The 16,516-nt window shown below is 44.3% G+C and overlaps 3 protein-coding genes across 6 annotated transcripts in view; all 3 read right to left on the reverse strand.

The window, feature by feature from the left end:
* Positions 1–6,740, reverse strand: part of exosc1 (exosome component 1) — a 66,085-nt gene extending 59,345 nt beyond the window's left edge. The window contains exons 1-5 of the mRNA XM_046310536.1: positions 6,587–6,740; positions 4,008–4,123; positions 3,069–3,143; positions 2,745–2,833; positions 2,260–2,293 (exon numbers count right to left, since the gene is read on the reverse strand). Coding sequence (XP_046166492.1) covers positions 2,260–2,293; positions 2,745–2,833; positions 3,069–3,143; positions 4,008–4,123; positions 6,587–6,614 — 342 coding nt within the window. The 5' untranslated portion in view covers positions 6,615–6,740. The remainder of the gene's footprint in view (positions 1–2,259; positions 2,294–2,744; positions 2,834–3,068; positions 3,144–4,007; positions 4,124–6,586) is intronic.
* A 480-nt stretch (positions 6,741–7,220) lies between these two features.
* On the reverse strand, positions 7,221–10,306 carry LOC124002789 (phosphoglycerate mutase 1). The gene is made up of 5 exons (XM_046310524.1): positions 10,150–10,306; positions 9,872–10,041; positions 8,969–9,243; positions 8,391–8,571; positions 7,221–8,161 (listed from the first exon to the last, which is right to left on the reverse strand). The coding sequence occupies exons 2-5, from the start codon at positions 10,008–10,010 to the stop codon at positions 7,992–7,994; spliced, it is 765 nt and encodes a 254-aa protein (XP_046166480.1). The 5' UTR covers positions 10,011–10,041; positions 10,150–10,306; the 3' UTR covers positions 7,221–7,991.
* Positions 10,307–10,534: 228 nt separating this feature from the next.
* On the reverse strand, positions 10,535–16,386 carry cdc25d (cell division cycle 25 homolog d). 4 transcript variants are annotated; one of them, XM_046310446.1, is made up of 12 exons: positions 16,007–16,386; positions 15,627–15,808; positions 15,288–15,409; positions 14,848–14,890; positions 14,531–14,564; positions 14,188–14,346; positions 13,903–14,010; positions 13,554–13,616; positions 13,182–13,334; positions 11,888–12,111; positions 11,632–11,749; positions 10,535–10,810 (listed from the first exon to the last, which is right to left on the reverse strand). In XM_046310446.1, the coding sequence occupies exons 1-12, from the start codon at positions 16,064–16,066 to the stop codon at positions 10,685–10,687; spliced, it is 1,392 nt and encodes a 463-aa protein (XP_046166402.1). In that variant the 5' UTR covers positions 16,067–16,386; the 3' UTR covers positions 10,535–10,684. The 4 variants fall into 4 exon arrangements, with proteins under 4 accessions (XP_046166402.1, XP_046166403.1, XP_046166400.1 ...); XM_046310447.1 differs by having other exon boundaries at positions 11,888–12,180; positions 15,627–15,803; positions 16,007–16,383; XM_046310444.1 differs by having other exon boundaries at positions 11,888–12,180; positions 16,007–16,383.
* Between the last annotated feature and the right edge of the window lie 130 nt (positions 16,387–16,516).

A 16,516-nucleotide genomic window follows, 5' to 3' on the forward strand; every position in this document is an offset into this window, starting at 1 on the left:
AAACAGCAACAGACGGTATGATATTTAATGACAAACAGCAAATGACGTATGACGTCATGACAAAAGTAACAGATGGTATGACGTCATGACAAACAGTAACAGACGGTATGGTTGCCATCTGATAAACAGTAACAGACGGTATGATATTTCTGATAAACAGTAACAGACGGTATGATATTTCATGACAAACAGCAACAGACGGTAATAAGACAAACAGTAACAGATGGTTCCGTCATGACAAACAGTAACAGACGGTATGACGTCATGATAAACAGTAACAGACGGTATGACGGATGATAAACAGTAACAAACCTGGGGTTGATATTTCATGACAAACAGCAACAGACGGTATGATATTTCATGACAAACAGCAACAGACGGTATGAGATCTTGACAAACAGTAACAGACGGTATGACGTCATGACAAACAGTAACAGACGGTATGACGTCGTGACAAACAGCAACAGACGGTATGATGTTTCATGACAAACAGTAACAGACTGTATGATATTTCATGACAAACAGCAACAGACGGTATGATATTTCATGACAAACAGCAACAGACGGTATGACGTCATGACAAACAGTAACAGAGCGGTATGACGTCTGACAAACAGTAACAGACGGTATGACGTGCAGACAAACAGCAACAGACGGTATGACGTCAAGACAAAAGTAACAGACGGTATGAACGTTACATTTCAAACAGCAACAGACGGTATGATGTTTCATGACAAACAGTAACAGACGGTATGACGTCATGATAAACAGTAACAGACGAATGATATTTCATGACAAAAGCAACAGACATGATGTCATGACAAACAGTAACAGACGGTATGATGTCATGACAAACAGTAACAGACGGTATGACGTCATGATAAACAGTAACAGACGGTATGACGTCATGATAAACAGTAACAGACGGTCATGACGTCATGATAAACAGTAACAGAATGACATTTCATGACAAACAGCAACAGACGGTATGATATTTCAGACAAACAGCAACAGTTGGTATGATTTTCATGACAAACAGTAACAGACGGTATGATGTCATGACAAACAGTAACAGACGGTAGAGCAAGGTGACAAACAGTAACAGACTATGGGTTGTGATTTGAGTAACAGACGGTATGATATTTCAATGATAAACAGTAACAGACTGTATGATATTTCATGATAAACAGTAACAGACTGTATGATATTTCATGATAAACAGTAACAGACCACATATGACAGGCATAAACAGTAACAGACGGTATGACGTCATGATAAACAGTAACAGACAGTATGATATTTCATGATAAACAGTAACAGACAAGTGATATTTCATGACAAACAGAACAGACGGTATGATATTTCATGATAAACAGTAACAGACGGTTTGACATCATGACAAACAGTAACAGACGGTATGACGTCATGATAAACAGTAACAGACGGTATGATATTTCATGATAAACAGTAACAGACAGTATGATATTTCATGATAAACAGTAACAGACGGTATGACGTCATGATAAACAGTAACAGACGGTATGATATTTCATGATAAACAGTAACAGACGGTATGACGTCATGATAAACAGTAACAGACGGTATGACGTCGTGACAAACAGTAACAGACGGTTATGACGTCATGACAAACAGCAACAGACGGTATGATGTCACGACAAACAGTAACAGACGGTATGATATTTCATGACAAACAGCAACAGACGGTATGACGTCATGACAAACAGTAACAGACGGTATGATATTTCATGACAAACAGCAACAGACGGTATGACGTCTTGACAAACAGCAACAGACGGTTATGACATCATGACAAACAGTAACAGACGGTATGATGTCATAACAGTAACAGACGGTATGATATTTCATGACAAACAGTAACAGACGGTATGACGTCATGACAAACAGCAACAGACGGTATGACGTCGTGACAAACAGCAACAGACGGTTATGACATCATGACAAACAGTAACAGACGGTATGATGTCATAACAGTAACAGACGGTATGATATTTCATGATAAACAGTAACAGACGGTATGACGTAGTGACAAACAGCAACAGACGGTTATGACGTCACGACAAACAGCAACAGACGGTATGATGTCATAACAGTAACAGACGGTATGATATTTCATGATAAACAGTAACAGACGGGTCTATATGATACCAAACATATTTTCACAATATAAAATATGTTGGTCAAACAGTGGGGGAACTTTAGATTCATTCAAAAACATACCCTGTCTTTTTCTGTTGCTCGTACATCTTCTTTCCTGTGTATATTAGTGTAGTAAACAGTAGATTAGTTTTGAAGGTTATGGCATCCTATTCCCTATATAGTCCCAAATGGCACCCTATTCCCTATATAATCCCAAATGTCATCCTGTTCCCTATATAGTCCCAGATGGCACCCTGTTCCCTATATAATCCCAAATGTCACCCTATTCCCTATATAATCCCAAATGGCATCCTGTTCCCTATATAGTCCCAAATGACATCATATTCCCTATATAATCCCAAATGGCACCATATTCCCTATTTAATCCCAAATGGTATCCTATTCCCTATATAATCCCAAATGGTATCCTATGTAGTGTACTACTTGTTACCAGAGCCCATAGGTGACCATCTGGACCCCCAGACAAAAGTAGTGCACTGAATAGGGACTAGAGTGGCATTTGGGACACTCCATGAGAATAACAGTAATAAGACAATCCCTGTTACCTGATGGTTCCTCTAAAACGGTCCTTCAGTGGTGTGGAACCAACGTAGAGGATGTGAACCTTAGCAAACCTGGGGTTGATACTGGTCACCTGGACAGGAAGGGAGACCGATCAGGGCGGTTATCAATGAGGTTAAACGCACACACACCCATTGTTGAGATCTTGGATCAGTGACAAGAGCACCTCATCTATCAATCCTCAAAGGTATTCTGTCCGGTTTAATCCAGGTGATGTGCACAGCTTTTTAGCACTACGTGGGTCTACAACAACCACCAGGGTGTACAAGAAGTTGACACGCGCACGTCAAGAGCTCCCCAAACCTCACCTTACAGGTCACTATGGCTCCTACATCTGGTAGTAGCTGAGCCTCGGTTTCTCTCACCACCGAGATGACTGGTAGCTGCAGACACACACACACAGAAGTGTCAATGTAAAGACAAGGAAGGATTAAGGTGTGAACATGTTACATTTCATTCCCACAACACTGCATAATTCCTCAGGGGTTCCAAGTGAACAAACCTGGAGTGGTTTCTCTACTTCCAGCAATGTTACACAATAAATAACCATTGACATGAGTCCCACACCCACACCCAGCCCCAACTGCTTTCCCCCATGCCAATAAACCAGCCACTCCCCTCTAATCCCCTCCTCCTCCTTTCACCTCCTCTCATCGTCCCTCCCCGTCACACTTCTGATCACACCTCATAAATCACATTTCATTTCAAAGCAGACACTCTTATCCAGAGCAATTTCCAGTTGTTTTTTTCCAACTAAGGTAAGTGATCCTGTGCAGCTCAGTTGGTAGAGCATGGTGCTTGGAACGCCTGGGTTGTGGGTTTGATTCCCACGAGGGACCAATATCAAAACGGATGCACTCACTACTGTAAGTCGCTCTGGAGAAGAGTGTGCTAAATTAGTAAAATAATAAAAAATGTAAGACAACCACATATCACAGGCACAAGAAGTAAAACCCCTCAATAAAGCAGCTATAATCAGCGCTAGTCAGAAAAGACAAGTGTTGTTAGTGCTTAAAAGACCAGCGCAACGGGTGTGTTCATTAGTGGCAGACTGTAGCAACATGTTTGGCTGTTTAGTGTTTACTCTAGGAAACAAACGGAATGGAGAGGAAACTACCTGAATTTGTCCAATAGAAACTTTTTTTTTTATGCAAACAGTTAAATAAATAAATATTTAGCATGAGACCAAATGTTTTGTGTTCTGTGACTAATGAATACACCCTGGTACTCTGCTGTCCCTGTCTCACCTCCTCTCCTTCGTTCTTCCTGAGTACGTAGCCTGCTAGCGAGGAGTAGATGTAGCCGTGTCGTAGGTACACCCCAGTACCGGGCATACAGTCTTCTGTGCTGCATAGCCTATCACCTGCACACACACACACACAGGGAGAGAGAGATGTATACACACACAGGGAGAGAGAGATGTATACACACACACACACACACACACAGGGAGAGAGAGATGTATACACACACACACACACAGGGAGAGAGAGATGTATACACACACACACACACAGGGAGAGAGAGATGTATACACACACACACACACAGGGAGAGAGAGATGTATACACACACACACACACAGGGAGAGAGAGATGTATACACACACACACACACACAGGGAGAGAGAGATGTATACACACACACACACACAGGGAGAGAGAGATGTATACACACACACACACACAGGGAGAGAGAGATGTATACACACACACACACACAGGGAGAGAGAGATGTATACACACACACACACACAGGGAGAGAGAGAGATGTATACACACACACACACAGAGAGAGAGAGAGAGATGTATACACACACACACACAGGGAGAGAGAGAGATGTATACACACACACACAGGGAGAGAGAGATGTATACACACACACACAGGGAGAGAGAGAGATGTATACACACACACAGGGAGAGAGAGATGTATACACACACACAGGGAGAGAGAGAGATGTATACACACACACAGGGAGAGAGAGAGATGTATACACACACACAGGGAGAGAGAGATGTATACACACACACACAGGGAGAGAGAGAGAGATGTATACACACACACACAGGGAGAGAGAGAGAGATGTATACACACACAGGGAGAGAGAGAGAGATGTATACACACACAGGAGAGAGAGAGAGATGTATACACACACAGAGGAGAGAGAGAGATGTATACACACACAGGGAGAGAGAGAGATGTATACACACACAGGGAGAGAGAGAGATGTATACACACACAGGGAGAGAGAGATGTATACACACACAGGGAGAGAGAGAGATGTATACACACACAGGGAGAGAGAGAGATGTATACACACACAGGGAGAGAGAGAGATGTATACACACACAGGGAGAGAGAGAGATGTATACACACACAGGAGAGAGAGAGATGTATACACACACAGGGAGAGAGAGAGATGTATACACACACAGGGAGAGAGAGAGATGTATACACACACAGGGAGAGAGAGAGATGTATACACACACAGGGAGAGAGAGAGATGTATACACACACAGGAGAGAGAGAGATGTATACACACACAGGGAGAGAGAGATGTATACACACACAGGGAGAGAGAGATGTATACACACAGGGAGAGAGAGATGTATACACACACAGGGAGAGAGAGAGATGTATACACACACAGGGAGAGAGAGAGAGATGTATACACACACAGGGAGAGAGAGAGAGATGTATACACACACAGGGAGAGAGAGAGAGATGTATACACACACAGGGAGAGAGATGTATACACACACAGGGAGAGAGATGTATACACACACAGGGAGAGAGATGTATACACACACAGGGAGAGAGATGTATACACACACAGGGAGAGAGATGTATACACACAGGGAGAGAGATGTATACACACAGGGAGAGAGATGTATACACACAGGGAGAGAGATGTATACACACAGGGAGAGAGATGTATACACACAGGGAGAGAGATGTATACACACACAGGGAGAGAGAGATGTATACACACAGGGAGAGATGTATACACACAGGGAGAGAAACATTTGTACTTTCGCAGATATCCAGAGACATACAGTCGCTGCTTTCAACTAAGGTAGGTAAGACAACCACTATCATTACAAGTAAAGACAGACATGTTTCGTGTAAACAGAGTCCTGCTGATCTATCACATTTCCAATAGTAGAATATAATAATAGTCTGACAAAAACCATCAGAATCGCTAAATCACTCAAGAGTTTCTCGTCCCAGTTCCTGACAAACATATGCGTAAATCAAACGACAATCAAAATAAATCACTGCCTTTATAGTTGACATTTCACTGACATTTAGTCGACATGAGAAGTCCCCGGGGTTAATTCAACATTTGCACGTAGAGTCGATCAAAACAAGAGATGGAACGCTTGGAATTAGTGGGCTCCTCGTTGGCTCCTCCCGGAGGCGGTGGGCAGGGCACTTAAAAAATGTGATGTCTTCTAGGTACTTTTCAAGCCCAACATCGCTAGCTAGACCCCACAAGCTCGTAATTTAGCAAACGATGTCATGCCTTGTACCAAGTGACTATGCATTGCGTTTGTATTTCACATAATGTGGAATAAATACACTAGGTTAGGTCACGCTAGTTAGCTAGAAAACAGTAAAATAGACTGAGTTAGTTAGCTACCTAGCTAGGCTAGAACGTAAACGAGCATGTGGTGGCACGGCAAGCATTTCCCGTAATAGAAAGCAATAACAAGCAATATAACCTTCAAAAACACACTGCCTAACGTATTTGTCTAATGGTCTCAAATGTGAAAAGAATGCCATTATCAACTAATTTACAAGTTTGTAATGTCAGACTCACCTGGAACACACAGCTTCATGGGCGACATGTTTCAAGAAGAGCAGAACGCAAGCCGATTGGATGTGACCTGGAGCTCAAGTCTTTGACGGAAAGGTTGGTCCGCCATCTTTGTTGTGGTTTTCCGGATGAAGTCAGTGTCCTGGTTCCGAGTGCATCAAGTCTAAAGCGACCTTCTCTCCGTTCCTTCACCTACACTCATTAGAACTCTCATTTAAGATGAGTGCAGACAGGGAATAAAGAACAAGAGATGTATCCAGTATAATCGATGGAAATGTTTTTGTTTTAGAGCAAATTAGAAAATAGTGCAGCCAGACAGAAACGAACAGGCAAGAGGAGAGAGAACAGCTGCAGGGCTCACGTTTGTTGTAATTGCTCCAGAGCTTGACTTCTTTAGGAGCTGAGTACCAGCACCTACATTTTTCTACTGCCTGTGTTCCTGTTCCTCTTATAGAATATTAGCACACAAGTATTGTGGAGCTCCTGCAACTAAATATAAACAGTACCAGCACCCAAAATGAGTACTGGCACTTATATCAGTCCAAGTCCAGCACTAAATTGCAGCATACATGTAATCAGCTCAACTTTGCCAAGTCAAGAAATATGCAGCTTGTGAAACAGACAAGGGACACAGTCATTTGACAGCTCATAAATAATAAGATTAATCTTTATTTATTCCACACAGAACACTAAGCACAGGTCAACAACATGGAATTAGAATGAGTGGAAGGAGTATAGAACCTCTCCTGAATGAGGACGCCCATTCTACTTCTATGGTCAGCAGTACAGTACAAGTCCGCCTGCCCCTTTTAACAATAACCACCAGAACCATGATAACATACTGTTGCCGTAGAGATATAACAATGAGATTCAATGTTTCCTTTTTCAAACGTGCCCGTCAATGTTTACATACATGTTCACTCAGTGCAAAACTACATGGCAGTAGAAAGCACACTTTCTATCATTTTCCACATTTAGATAAAGACTATATATGATGGTTCTGATTCTGTGTTTCTGGATACTGTAAATACCCTATTAGCTGGTCCCTATCCTGTGTTTTTGGATACTGTAAATACCCTATTAGCTGGTCCCTATCTGTGTGTTTTTGGTCAACTCAAACAATCTTGATCAACTCATATGATGATCCGTACAATCCAGTATTACCGATTGCTATTGGCTGTGTAATATTGACATCTCAATGTGCCGGAAAGCAAAGACCTATCAAATCCACCTATAGTGTAATGTGATGTGTGTGTTTGTGTGTATTCAAAGTGTATGTGTGTGTTATATACACATATCTGTCTATGTGTAAACATGATAATGTAATGTCACGCTGTGTGAGTGATTATTATCATTATAACGTGTCCTAGCCGCACCGACGCCTCCTGACCACGCGGGGGCGCTGTGTCTATTTCTTGGCCTTGCCCTGGGCAGCCACAGCCTCCATGGCCTTCTTCACTGTCTCCTCGTCTCCCAGGAACTGCATGGGCCCTACAGGCTTCAGGTTCTTGTCCAGTTCATACAGGATGGGGATCCCTGTAGGCAGGTTGAGCTCCATGATGGCCTCCTCTGACATACCTGGAAGTCAATAACAACAACAATCAGTACAACTAAACACTGGGAAGGGTCAACTCCATGATGGCCTCCTCTGACATACCTTGAGGTAAATAACAAGAACAAGTCAACAATAACAATCAGAAAAACAAATATATCAGTAGCATACCATTACTCTGGCATGACCACTGGAACATGAGTAAGCATTGAGATTCCTCTATCCATCCCCACCCCACTGCCCCTAGTGACCTACCCTCCAGGTGCTTGACAATGCCTCTGAGACTGTTGCCGTGGGCGGCGATGAGAACCCTCTTCCCGTCCTTGATTTGGGGCACGATTTCATCGTTCCAGAAGGGCAGCGCCCGGGCAATAGTGTCCTTCAGGCTCTCACAGGACGGCAGCTGATCCCCCGTCAGGTCGCCATAGCGACGGTCCTGCAGGAAAGAGAATGTTAGTGCTGCAAAGTCAAACCCTGTTAGCCCAAGTCTGTATGGCTGACACCATGATGTCTAATCACACAATATGGGTTCAGTGATGTTGTAGATGTGTGCGTACCTCTGTGTGCGTACCTCTGTGTGCGTACCTCTGTGTGCGTACCTCTGTGTGCGTACCTCTGTGTGCGTACCTCTGTGTGCGTACCTCTGTGTGCGTACCTCTGTGTGCGTGTACGTGCGTGCCTGTATCCGTATCCCCTGTGTGTGTACCTCTGTGTGCGTACGTGCGTGCCTGACTGTATCCGTATCCCCTGTGTGTGTACCTCTGTGTGCGTACGTGCATGCCTGTCTGTGTCCGTATCCCCTGTGTGTGTATGTGTGTCCGCATCCCTCTCACCTGGCTGATGTTGTTGTAGAAGTTGTGCTCCTCCTCCATGGGAGGAGGCGGGGTGTCATAGCTCCTCCTCCAGATCTTAACCTGGGCCTCACCGTGCTTCTCCGCTGTCTCTGCCTTGTTGAGCCCCGTCAGGCCTCCGTAGTGGCGCTCGTTGAGGCGCCAGGTGCGGTGAACAGGAAGCCACATCTGGTCGATCCCATCCAGGACCAACCACAGAGTCCGGATGGCTCTCTTCAGGACTGAGGTGTAGCACACATCAAACTCATAGCCAGCATCTGAGGAGAGAGAGAGAGAGAGAGAGAGAGTAGGGCTTAGAGAGAGAGTGTGTGTGTGTGTGTGTTGGGGGGTGGGGTTCTTTACTTGTGGGTACATCTTAAGTCTCAAGTGGTTTCCTCGTCTCCTTTCCTTCATCTGCACAGAGGTGAAAGAATGACAGGTTACAGTAAATAGCTGGTAGGCATCCACCACCACCATATTACTTATGCAGGTGAAGGAAAGGAGACAAGGAGAGGAGTCCACTTCAGACTATTGAGATGCACCCTTATTTCTTATTTTGGGGGCGAGTTGCTTTAGGCTATCCAGGCTAGGCTATAATGCTAGGCTATAAGCCAAACACAACCTCAATTTGACCACCTACACTACAGAGAGAACAGACATGCTTTCAGGTTGTAGGGGCTGATAACAGTTCACATTATGCCACCGGGAAAGTCCTTCAAGTGATGGTTTAGATAATGCCGCAGTGACACAACTACCTGTTTCCTCAAGCCGCGCCTTGCGTAACGTGAATAGCCTGCCCTACTATTTGTCAGCAAAACTCTCCATGGCCCTCCATGCCCCGTCTTAATCCTACGAGAGAACGAAAGAGAGATACATTATACTGTGTAACATTATAGACCGGGTCACCTTTTAGCGCCTGTCCTCCTCTCTTCGCCTCCTGCTCCCCGGTTTCACTGAGGTCTGCGTCGAACCATCCGCAGAAGCGGTTCTCCTGGTTCCAGCAGCTCTCTCCATGACGGATCAGAACCAACTTGTACGCAGCCATCTCGAATCCGTGACGTTTGAATCGACCTCCGCTGTATTTTCGGGAATTTAAGAGCAAAAATATTGTTGTCAAATGCGGAGAAAATCCCCGCAGTAGTGTCGTGGCTGATATGAAATCAGGATTCGGTTCGAGAGGTTACCTAGGCTGGCTGTTCCGTTGTGAACTTGAAAGCTCCTTCTGAATAATGTCGACAGACTTCCTGCCGCGCTAGACCAATCAGAAACCCTCTCGTGTGCGGTGCGGAGGAAGCGAACGCGCAGTGGCGCACGTCAGCCAGTGATCAGTGGATCGAAAGCACAGTAGCCTCGGCGACCATCGTATCACAGTGATGAAATTTTAGGCCTATGTTTGGTGTATGCGTAGTATTGAGATACTTTATGGGTAGCCTATTATTTTATTGCTTGTTTTTTTATGTATTATAGGCTACTAACATGCTGCCATATCTTCCTCTCTGTCCCTTGCATGAAAAAGGAAGTTTATTATGTCACAATATAAGGCCATGATAATGACACGTTCTTTTTGTATTGAAACAACTTTATTGATAACTCATTTCAAAAGAGTTCTGCAACAACCACCTGATACCAATCTATCCAATCTGACAGCAGACTGTAAGGGTGGCAGTCACCATTGTGTAAAGGTAACCGTAGAAACTTGGTATGCAAGCAAGTGTCTAATCAGTGAGTCTTGTAGAGCGGCAGTCTCCTGTGGAGTCGTGACTTGGTCTTCCGTCTGAATCGTCCCAGCTGCTCTCTGTACTCCCTGTGGAGCATGGGAACGTAACCACGCGGCTCACACAGCTCCTAGAAAGGCAGATAAATAGACAGGCAGACAGACAGACAGACAGACAGACAGACAGACAGACAGACAGACAGACAGACAGACAGACAGACAGGCAGGCAGGCAGACAGACAGACAGACAGACAGACAGACAGACAGACAGACAGACAGACAGACAGACAGACAGACAGACAGACAGACAGACAGACAGACAGACAGACAGACAGACAGACAGGCAGGCAGGCAGGCAGGTAGGCAGGCAGGTAGGCAGGCAGAGGAACAGAGGGAAAATGCATTGAAAGCTTTTATGAATAGGCTGAATAGAAGATCATTTGGAAATTAATACCCCCCCTAAATGTCTAAATCATGAGGTTGGGAGTCATGGCTGAGACCTTCAGGGTTGTGTCAACAACACTCTGCGTTGTAACTAGAAACAATGCTTTTGTTTATTCAGAGAGTCAAGGGAAAATGAGGACGAATAAAAGACAGTTTGTGATTCACTGCTCTGAGACATCGAATATGAAGAAGATACTGTTTCACTTCGTAGTGATTTTAGTACAATACCTCTAGCAACCGTGTCAATAGGTGAAACTGTTGGACTGACAGGGATCCAGGTTCAAGTGTCAGTTGTAACAATCCCTCCCCCCTAAAATTTGCTACACTATTATAAGTAGGAAGTATACATTGATTATGAAGAAACGGTCCTATTACATCTCAGTTTAAGACCTGCTTCATAATGTAGCGACTGGAAATCCCTCTTGGTGTAACGCTGGTTAAGTTGTTGTAGTGACAGTGATCGGAGATACCCCTGAATTCGCTACAATGATGTACTTAGGAACCGTACTGGGTAGCAGGAGTAGAAGTGTCTGTAGCCCCCCTCCAGCAGGTACAGCTCAGGGTAGAAGAGCAGAGGGTAGAGGGAGGCATGGAGCGCTCTGTCCAGCTCTCTCAGGTAATGACATCTACAGGGGAAAGGTGAGAACAGCCAGTATCAGGATCCAGAAGTTGTGTATGTTTGTGGGATGAGGGGATGCATGCAGCGTGTGGGTGGGAATGTGTGTGTGTTTCTCTGTTTGTGAGTGTGTGTGTTGTTCTCCTACAGACGTGGGCCCCTCTCTGACGAGAACTCGCAGTGGAACACAATCAGTTTCCGTGGCGATGACCCCTCCATGGGTGACCCCTGTTCTGGTGGAGTGGTACCACTTCCGGGTGAATGTGACTGTGAGCTGGACCTCTGTAACACTCCACCCATGGAAGTACCACTGACGCCTGGATCTGGAGCCTGTCCAGGGGGGCTGGTGGGAGCTCTGCCCCAGGAGGAGAGCTGGTAGAGGGCAGGGATCTGGAGTAAAGCCCCCTGGATCTGAGCCTCGGTGTGGAGGTTGTCTGCCCCCTATGGGACACATGGAGAACAACATAAATATAGAAATGTATATAATATAATAATAATAATATAATAATATATGCCATTTAGCAGACGCTTTTATCCAAAGCGACTTACAGTCATGTGTGCATACATTCCACGTATGGGTGGTCCCGGGGATCGAACCCACTACCCTGGCGTTACAAGCGCCATGCTCTACCAACTGAGCTACAGAAGGACCACGATATATATATAAAGTACCAGTCAAAGGTTTGGACACACCTACTCATTCAAGGGTTTTTCTTTATTTTTAAAATATTTTCTACATTGCAGAATAATATTGAAGGCATCAAAACTATGAAATAACACATATGGAATCATGTAGTAACCAAAAAAGTATTAAACAAATAGAGATATAAACCTTTCCTGTGGCCCTCATGAGAGCTGACCATAATATTATTTGAGCTAAAATATGTTTATTTTATTATATTGGCATAATGCCAATAGTGTGCAAAGCTGTCATCAAGGCAAAGGGTGGCTAATTTGAAGAATCTCAAATATAACATTTATTTGGATTTGATTTGTTTGATTTGTTGAACACTTTTTTGGTTACTACATGATTCCATATGTGTTATTTCATAGTGTTGATGTCTTCACTATTATTCTACAATGTATAATAAAGAAAAACCCTTGAATGTGTAGGTGTGTCCAAACGTTTGACTGGTACTGTATATATATATATATATATATATCAATATATATATATATATATCATAATAAACTAAAACCTTGACCATAATATTGATGAAATGTATTTTATTATACATAATAATTTAACGACAGACTGGTCTACATATATATATACACAGTATGTGTGTCTAGAGGACTCTGATGAGCAGGCCTATACAATAGGTTATAAGTTATCAGACCAGTCAGTTGTTAACTTATTATGTATAATAAAATACATTTCATCAATATTATGGTCAAGGTTTTGGTTTATTTCTCTATTTGGTTTACTCAAAAAACATCACCCTGATGTGTCCACCGTGGTACTCATAAGGGTAGCGACAGTCTATGATGAGGAAGTCTCCCACTGTACCGCTGCACTGTCCTCTTAGCAGAGCCGCCACCTGCAGGCCATCAGGAGAAATGCACCTCCAGTTTACCACAGCAACGGTAACAACCTGGCAACAGTACGAGCAGGAGACAACCCTCTAGATACCATCACTAACAGGATGTTGAAGTCCAATAAGCAGTGTTGTAGTCCACATATGTATCTGATGTGAATATCCTTTATGATTATGATGAAGAGGATGAAGGAGAATATAGAGAGAACATAGAGAGTGGGAGTGGAGGAACAAGGGAAGGAAGGAAGGAGAGATGGAGGAAAGGAGAGGACTTACTGTTTGGGCTGAGACGCAGTGAAGATCCTGGTGTTCCACTCTCTCTACTGGTAACAGTAGTGGCTGTGGACACACACACACACACACACACACACACACACACACACACACACACACACACACACACACACACACACACACACACACACACACACACACACACACACACACACACACACACACACACACACACACACACACACACACACATTAAACATATTGTTCTAGCACAGCACTAACACACCAGATTCAGCCAATCAAGGGCGTGTCCTAGCCTACTATCACCCAGCTGGGGGGAAAAAAAACATTTTTTACAACGTTGTGAAAATGTTGATGTGAGGTTGCACACCTTGCTGTAATCTCCTGTCAGGGTGTGGTCCTCCATGGTAGAACCCAGGAGGCTACTGGGAGGGAAATGCCGACTCCTGGCCCTGACCCGCCGTACAGAGAGCAATGCCTGATGAGATACATTGTTTTTAACCAGACTTCATGAAACTAATATGACACAAATGGGGCCCAGGTTTATAGGGGGATCCTATGTTTATCATTCTCTACCCTCCTCCCCGACGTGTGGACTTGTATGTAGGGGTGAAAACTTCAGGGAGCATGGTGGAACACTGCAAATGGACCTCACCTCAACATCTGGCAGCTCCACGTCACCCTGACGGACACGCAAGGCTCCGCCTCCAGGCGGTGAACTCTGACCTTGACATCTGAGACCCCTGACCCCTGGGTCTGGCCTCTGAACTGCAGCGCTGCAGAACCGGGTCGACAGCTTCACACGCAGACGCTTCTGGACAACCAGAACCAGAACATCACATGATGATGTTCCTGAATATAGATAGTTTTTCCAGTCAGGTCACATGATGATGTTCCTGAATATAGTTAGAGCCCAGAGTTGTTCCAGTCAGGTCACTCTGTTCCAATTCCAGGACCTTATTGATTATTATTCCCTCAGTTTCTGTGTAAATACTCACCATTTTAGGAGCAGAACATGCAGGGGAGAGAAACCTATAAAGTAAATGGTACAATGACTGAAAATGTAATTCAGACAGCAGACAGGAGGCTGCTGAGGGAAGGACGGCTCCTAATGATGTCTGGAATGGAGTCAATGGAATGATATCAAACACATGGAAACTATGTGTTTGATGTGTTCCATACCATTCCATTCATTCCGTTCCAGCCATTTACTATGAGCCGTCCTCCCCAATTAAGGGGTCACCAGACACCTGTTATTTGTAGGCACCGAATAATCACTTAGCAATTTTTGCTTATAGAATCCATGTGTCCTCACCTCTCTCCCCTTCTCCTGTTCCCGGAGTCTGTTAGGACATTACCTACATAGAGAGAATATTGTGGGGAAAAAATCTGATTTAAAATCTTTGAGAATAATGTATTTATCAAAAGGAAAGCTACACATGTAAATGATTCACAAACTGAAAAGTTATGCTCAACATAAGATATACAGAGATTTAAATTCTGGACAAACTGGATTTAAATCTCAATGTTTATGTTCCAAATTGCACCCTATATAGTGCACTACCTTTGACAGGGGCCTACATAGGGCTCTAGTCAGAAGTACTGCACTATGTCGAGAACAGTGTCCCATTTGGGATTGAACCAATAGTTCTGCCTCTGATGCATTCTAACTCTACCCAGCGTCATCAAGCCATGAGGAACCGCTAATCATTCATTGGGATATTTCCCCGTCTGTCATCCAGAGCTTGCCCAGACCTGTCGGCGTCTCGCCTCCCTGGGGTGCAAGCCCTCTGCCACAAGTCGAACCCTGCGTGGGCCCAGGGGGACTGGGAGTCACTAGCTCCGGCGTCAGTCGCAGCTTTCTGCGCGGGGTGTCGCTGTGGAGTATGAAATTGAAGTTTGTTTTTTATTAACTAACCAAGATCAAAAGATTTTCAACTATATAACAACTGGATTTGATAGTTTCCAGTCGCTCTGTTACGCACAACGTCCCAAAGTGCCCACATTGTATTACTTATATTATTCCACATCTCCTAGCTTACACATAGCTTTCTTTAGCTTTTAAGTAACCGTGATAACTGTGTGTGTACTCACGCGCCGTCGTGGCATCGGAGACTATTTAGGCTGAAGGAGAGCTCGGATACAGGTGAGGGTCCGGTGCCCGGTGAAGGTGACAAGCTCCAAACGGTCTCGTTGTGTGACGGACCCGGTAGTGCGTCTCCCGGAGAGATTTCATTCCCAAGTACATTGAATGTCTCCATTCCTCGTCGCCTATTCTATCATAAAACAAGAGCAATGAATTATGCTTATTTAGAAGTAATCAAGATGTGCCTCAATTCTGTTAAACGTCATGCGTAAAACTACAATCATGCGTCAAATTAGAACCAGCGAACATACCTAAGTCTACACAATATGCATACTATCAAGATACACTATTTGCAAAAAGCTTTTCCAAAAGTGTTCCCACGTCTCACCTGTGTGATGATGATTATGTTATGGGTCTCCATCCTACCATCACAGCAGAGATGTGTCATTCAGCCCCTTCCCCGTGGCAACTGTGGTTGCTACAACAAGCCAGCTTGACCGGGCATGCATGGGGCACGTCACCGCCACCCACACCAACCAAGCGGCCCAGTTTATCTCTCCTTTCTCCCAAAGTGTTTACTTGTTCACTTCCCTTCACTGATTTGAAAGGAAATTACTAATAAATATACTGTTGGTTATGTTTAGCCTATACCCATACAGTCCTTTAATGAATACTTTATAGAAACTCTCCCTCTATCCCATCCTCCACTTATCCAGTGCTTTTAGATTTGTGGGAAGTAGTGAACGAGTGCAGACCTCAGTAGAAAGGAGATGGGACGCACACATAGCCGAGTCACCAACCCAAAACACTGACCGGCCAGGCGACCACCCACGGTGACTGTGTTGGTGGTGGTTCGTTCCCGTGGTAACCTATCCGCGTGATGATGCGGCATTTGTTG

The sequence above is a fragment of the Oncorhynchus gorbuscha genome, linkage group LG18 (genome assembly GCF_021184085.1).
Source record: "Oncorhynchus gorbuscha isolate QuinsamMale2020 ecotype Even-year linkage group LG18, OgorEven_v1.0, whole genome shotgun sequence".
Classification (NCBI taxonomy): Eukaryota; Metazoa; Chordata; class Actinopteri; order Salmoniformes; family Salmonidae; genus Oncorhynchus; species Oncorhynchus gorbuscha.

Coding starts and splice junctions, on each gene's coding strand:
- LOC124002789 (XM_046310524.1), bottom strand. CDS start 10,010: ATGGCTGCGTACAAGTTGGTTCTGATCCGTCATGGAGAGAGCTGCTGG. Junction 8,572..8,968: donor TCTACAACAACATCAGCCAG/GTGAGAGGGATG, acceptor TCTTTCCTGCAG/GACCGTCGCTATGGCGACCT. Junction 8,162..8,390: donor CATTGTCAAGCACCTGGAGG/GTAGGTCACTAG, acceptor ATTGACTTCCAG/GTATGTCAGAGGAGGCCATC.
- cdc25d (XM_046310444.1), bottom strand. CDS start 16,066: ATGACACATCTCTGCTGTGATGGTAGGATGGAGACCCATAACATAATC. Junction 13,335..13,553: donor ACTGCGTCTCAGCCCAAACA/GTAAGTCCTCTC, acceptor TACTGTTGCCAG/GTTGTTACCGTTGCTGTGGT. Junction 10,811..11,631: donor ACTTCTACTCCTGCTACCCA/GTACGGTTCCTA, acceptor CTGCCTTTCTAG/GAGCTGTGTGAGCCGCGTGG.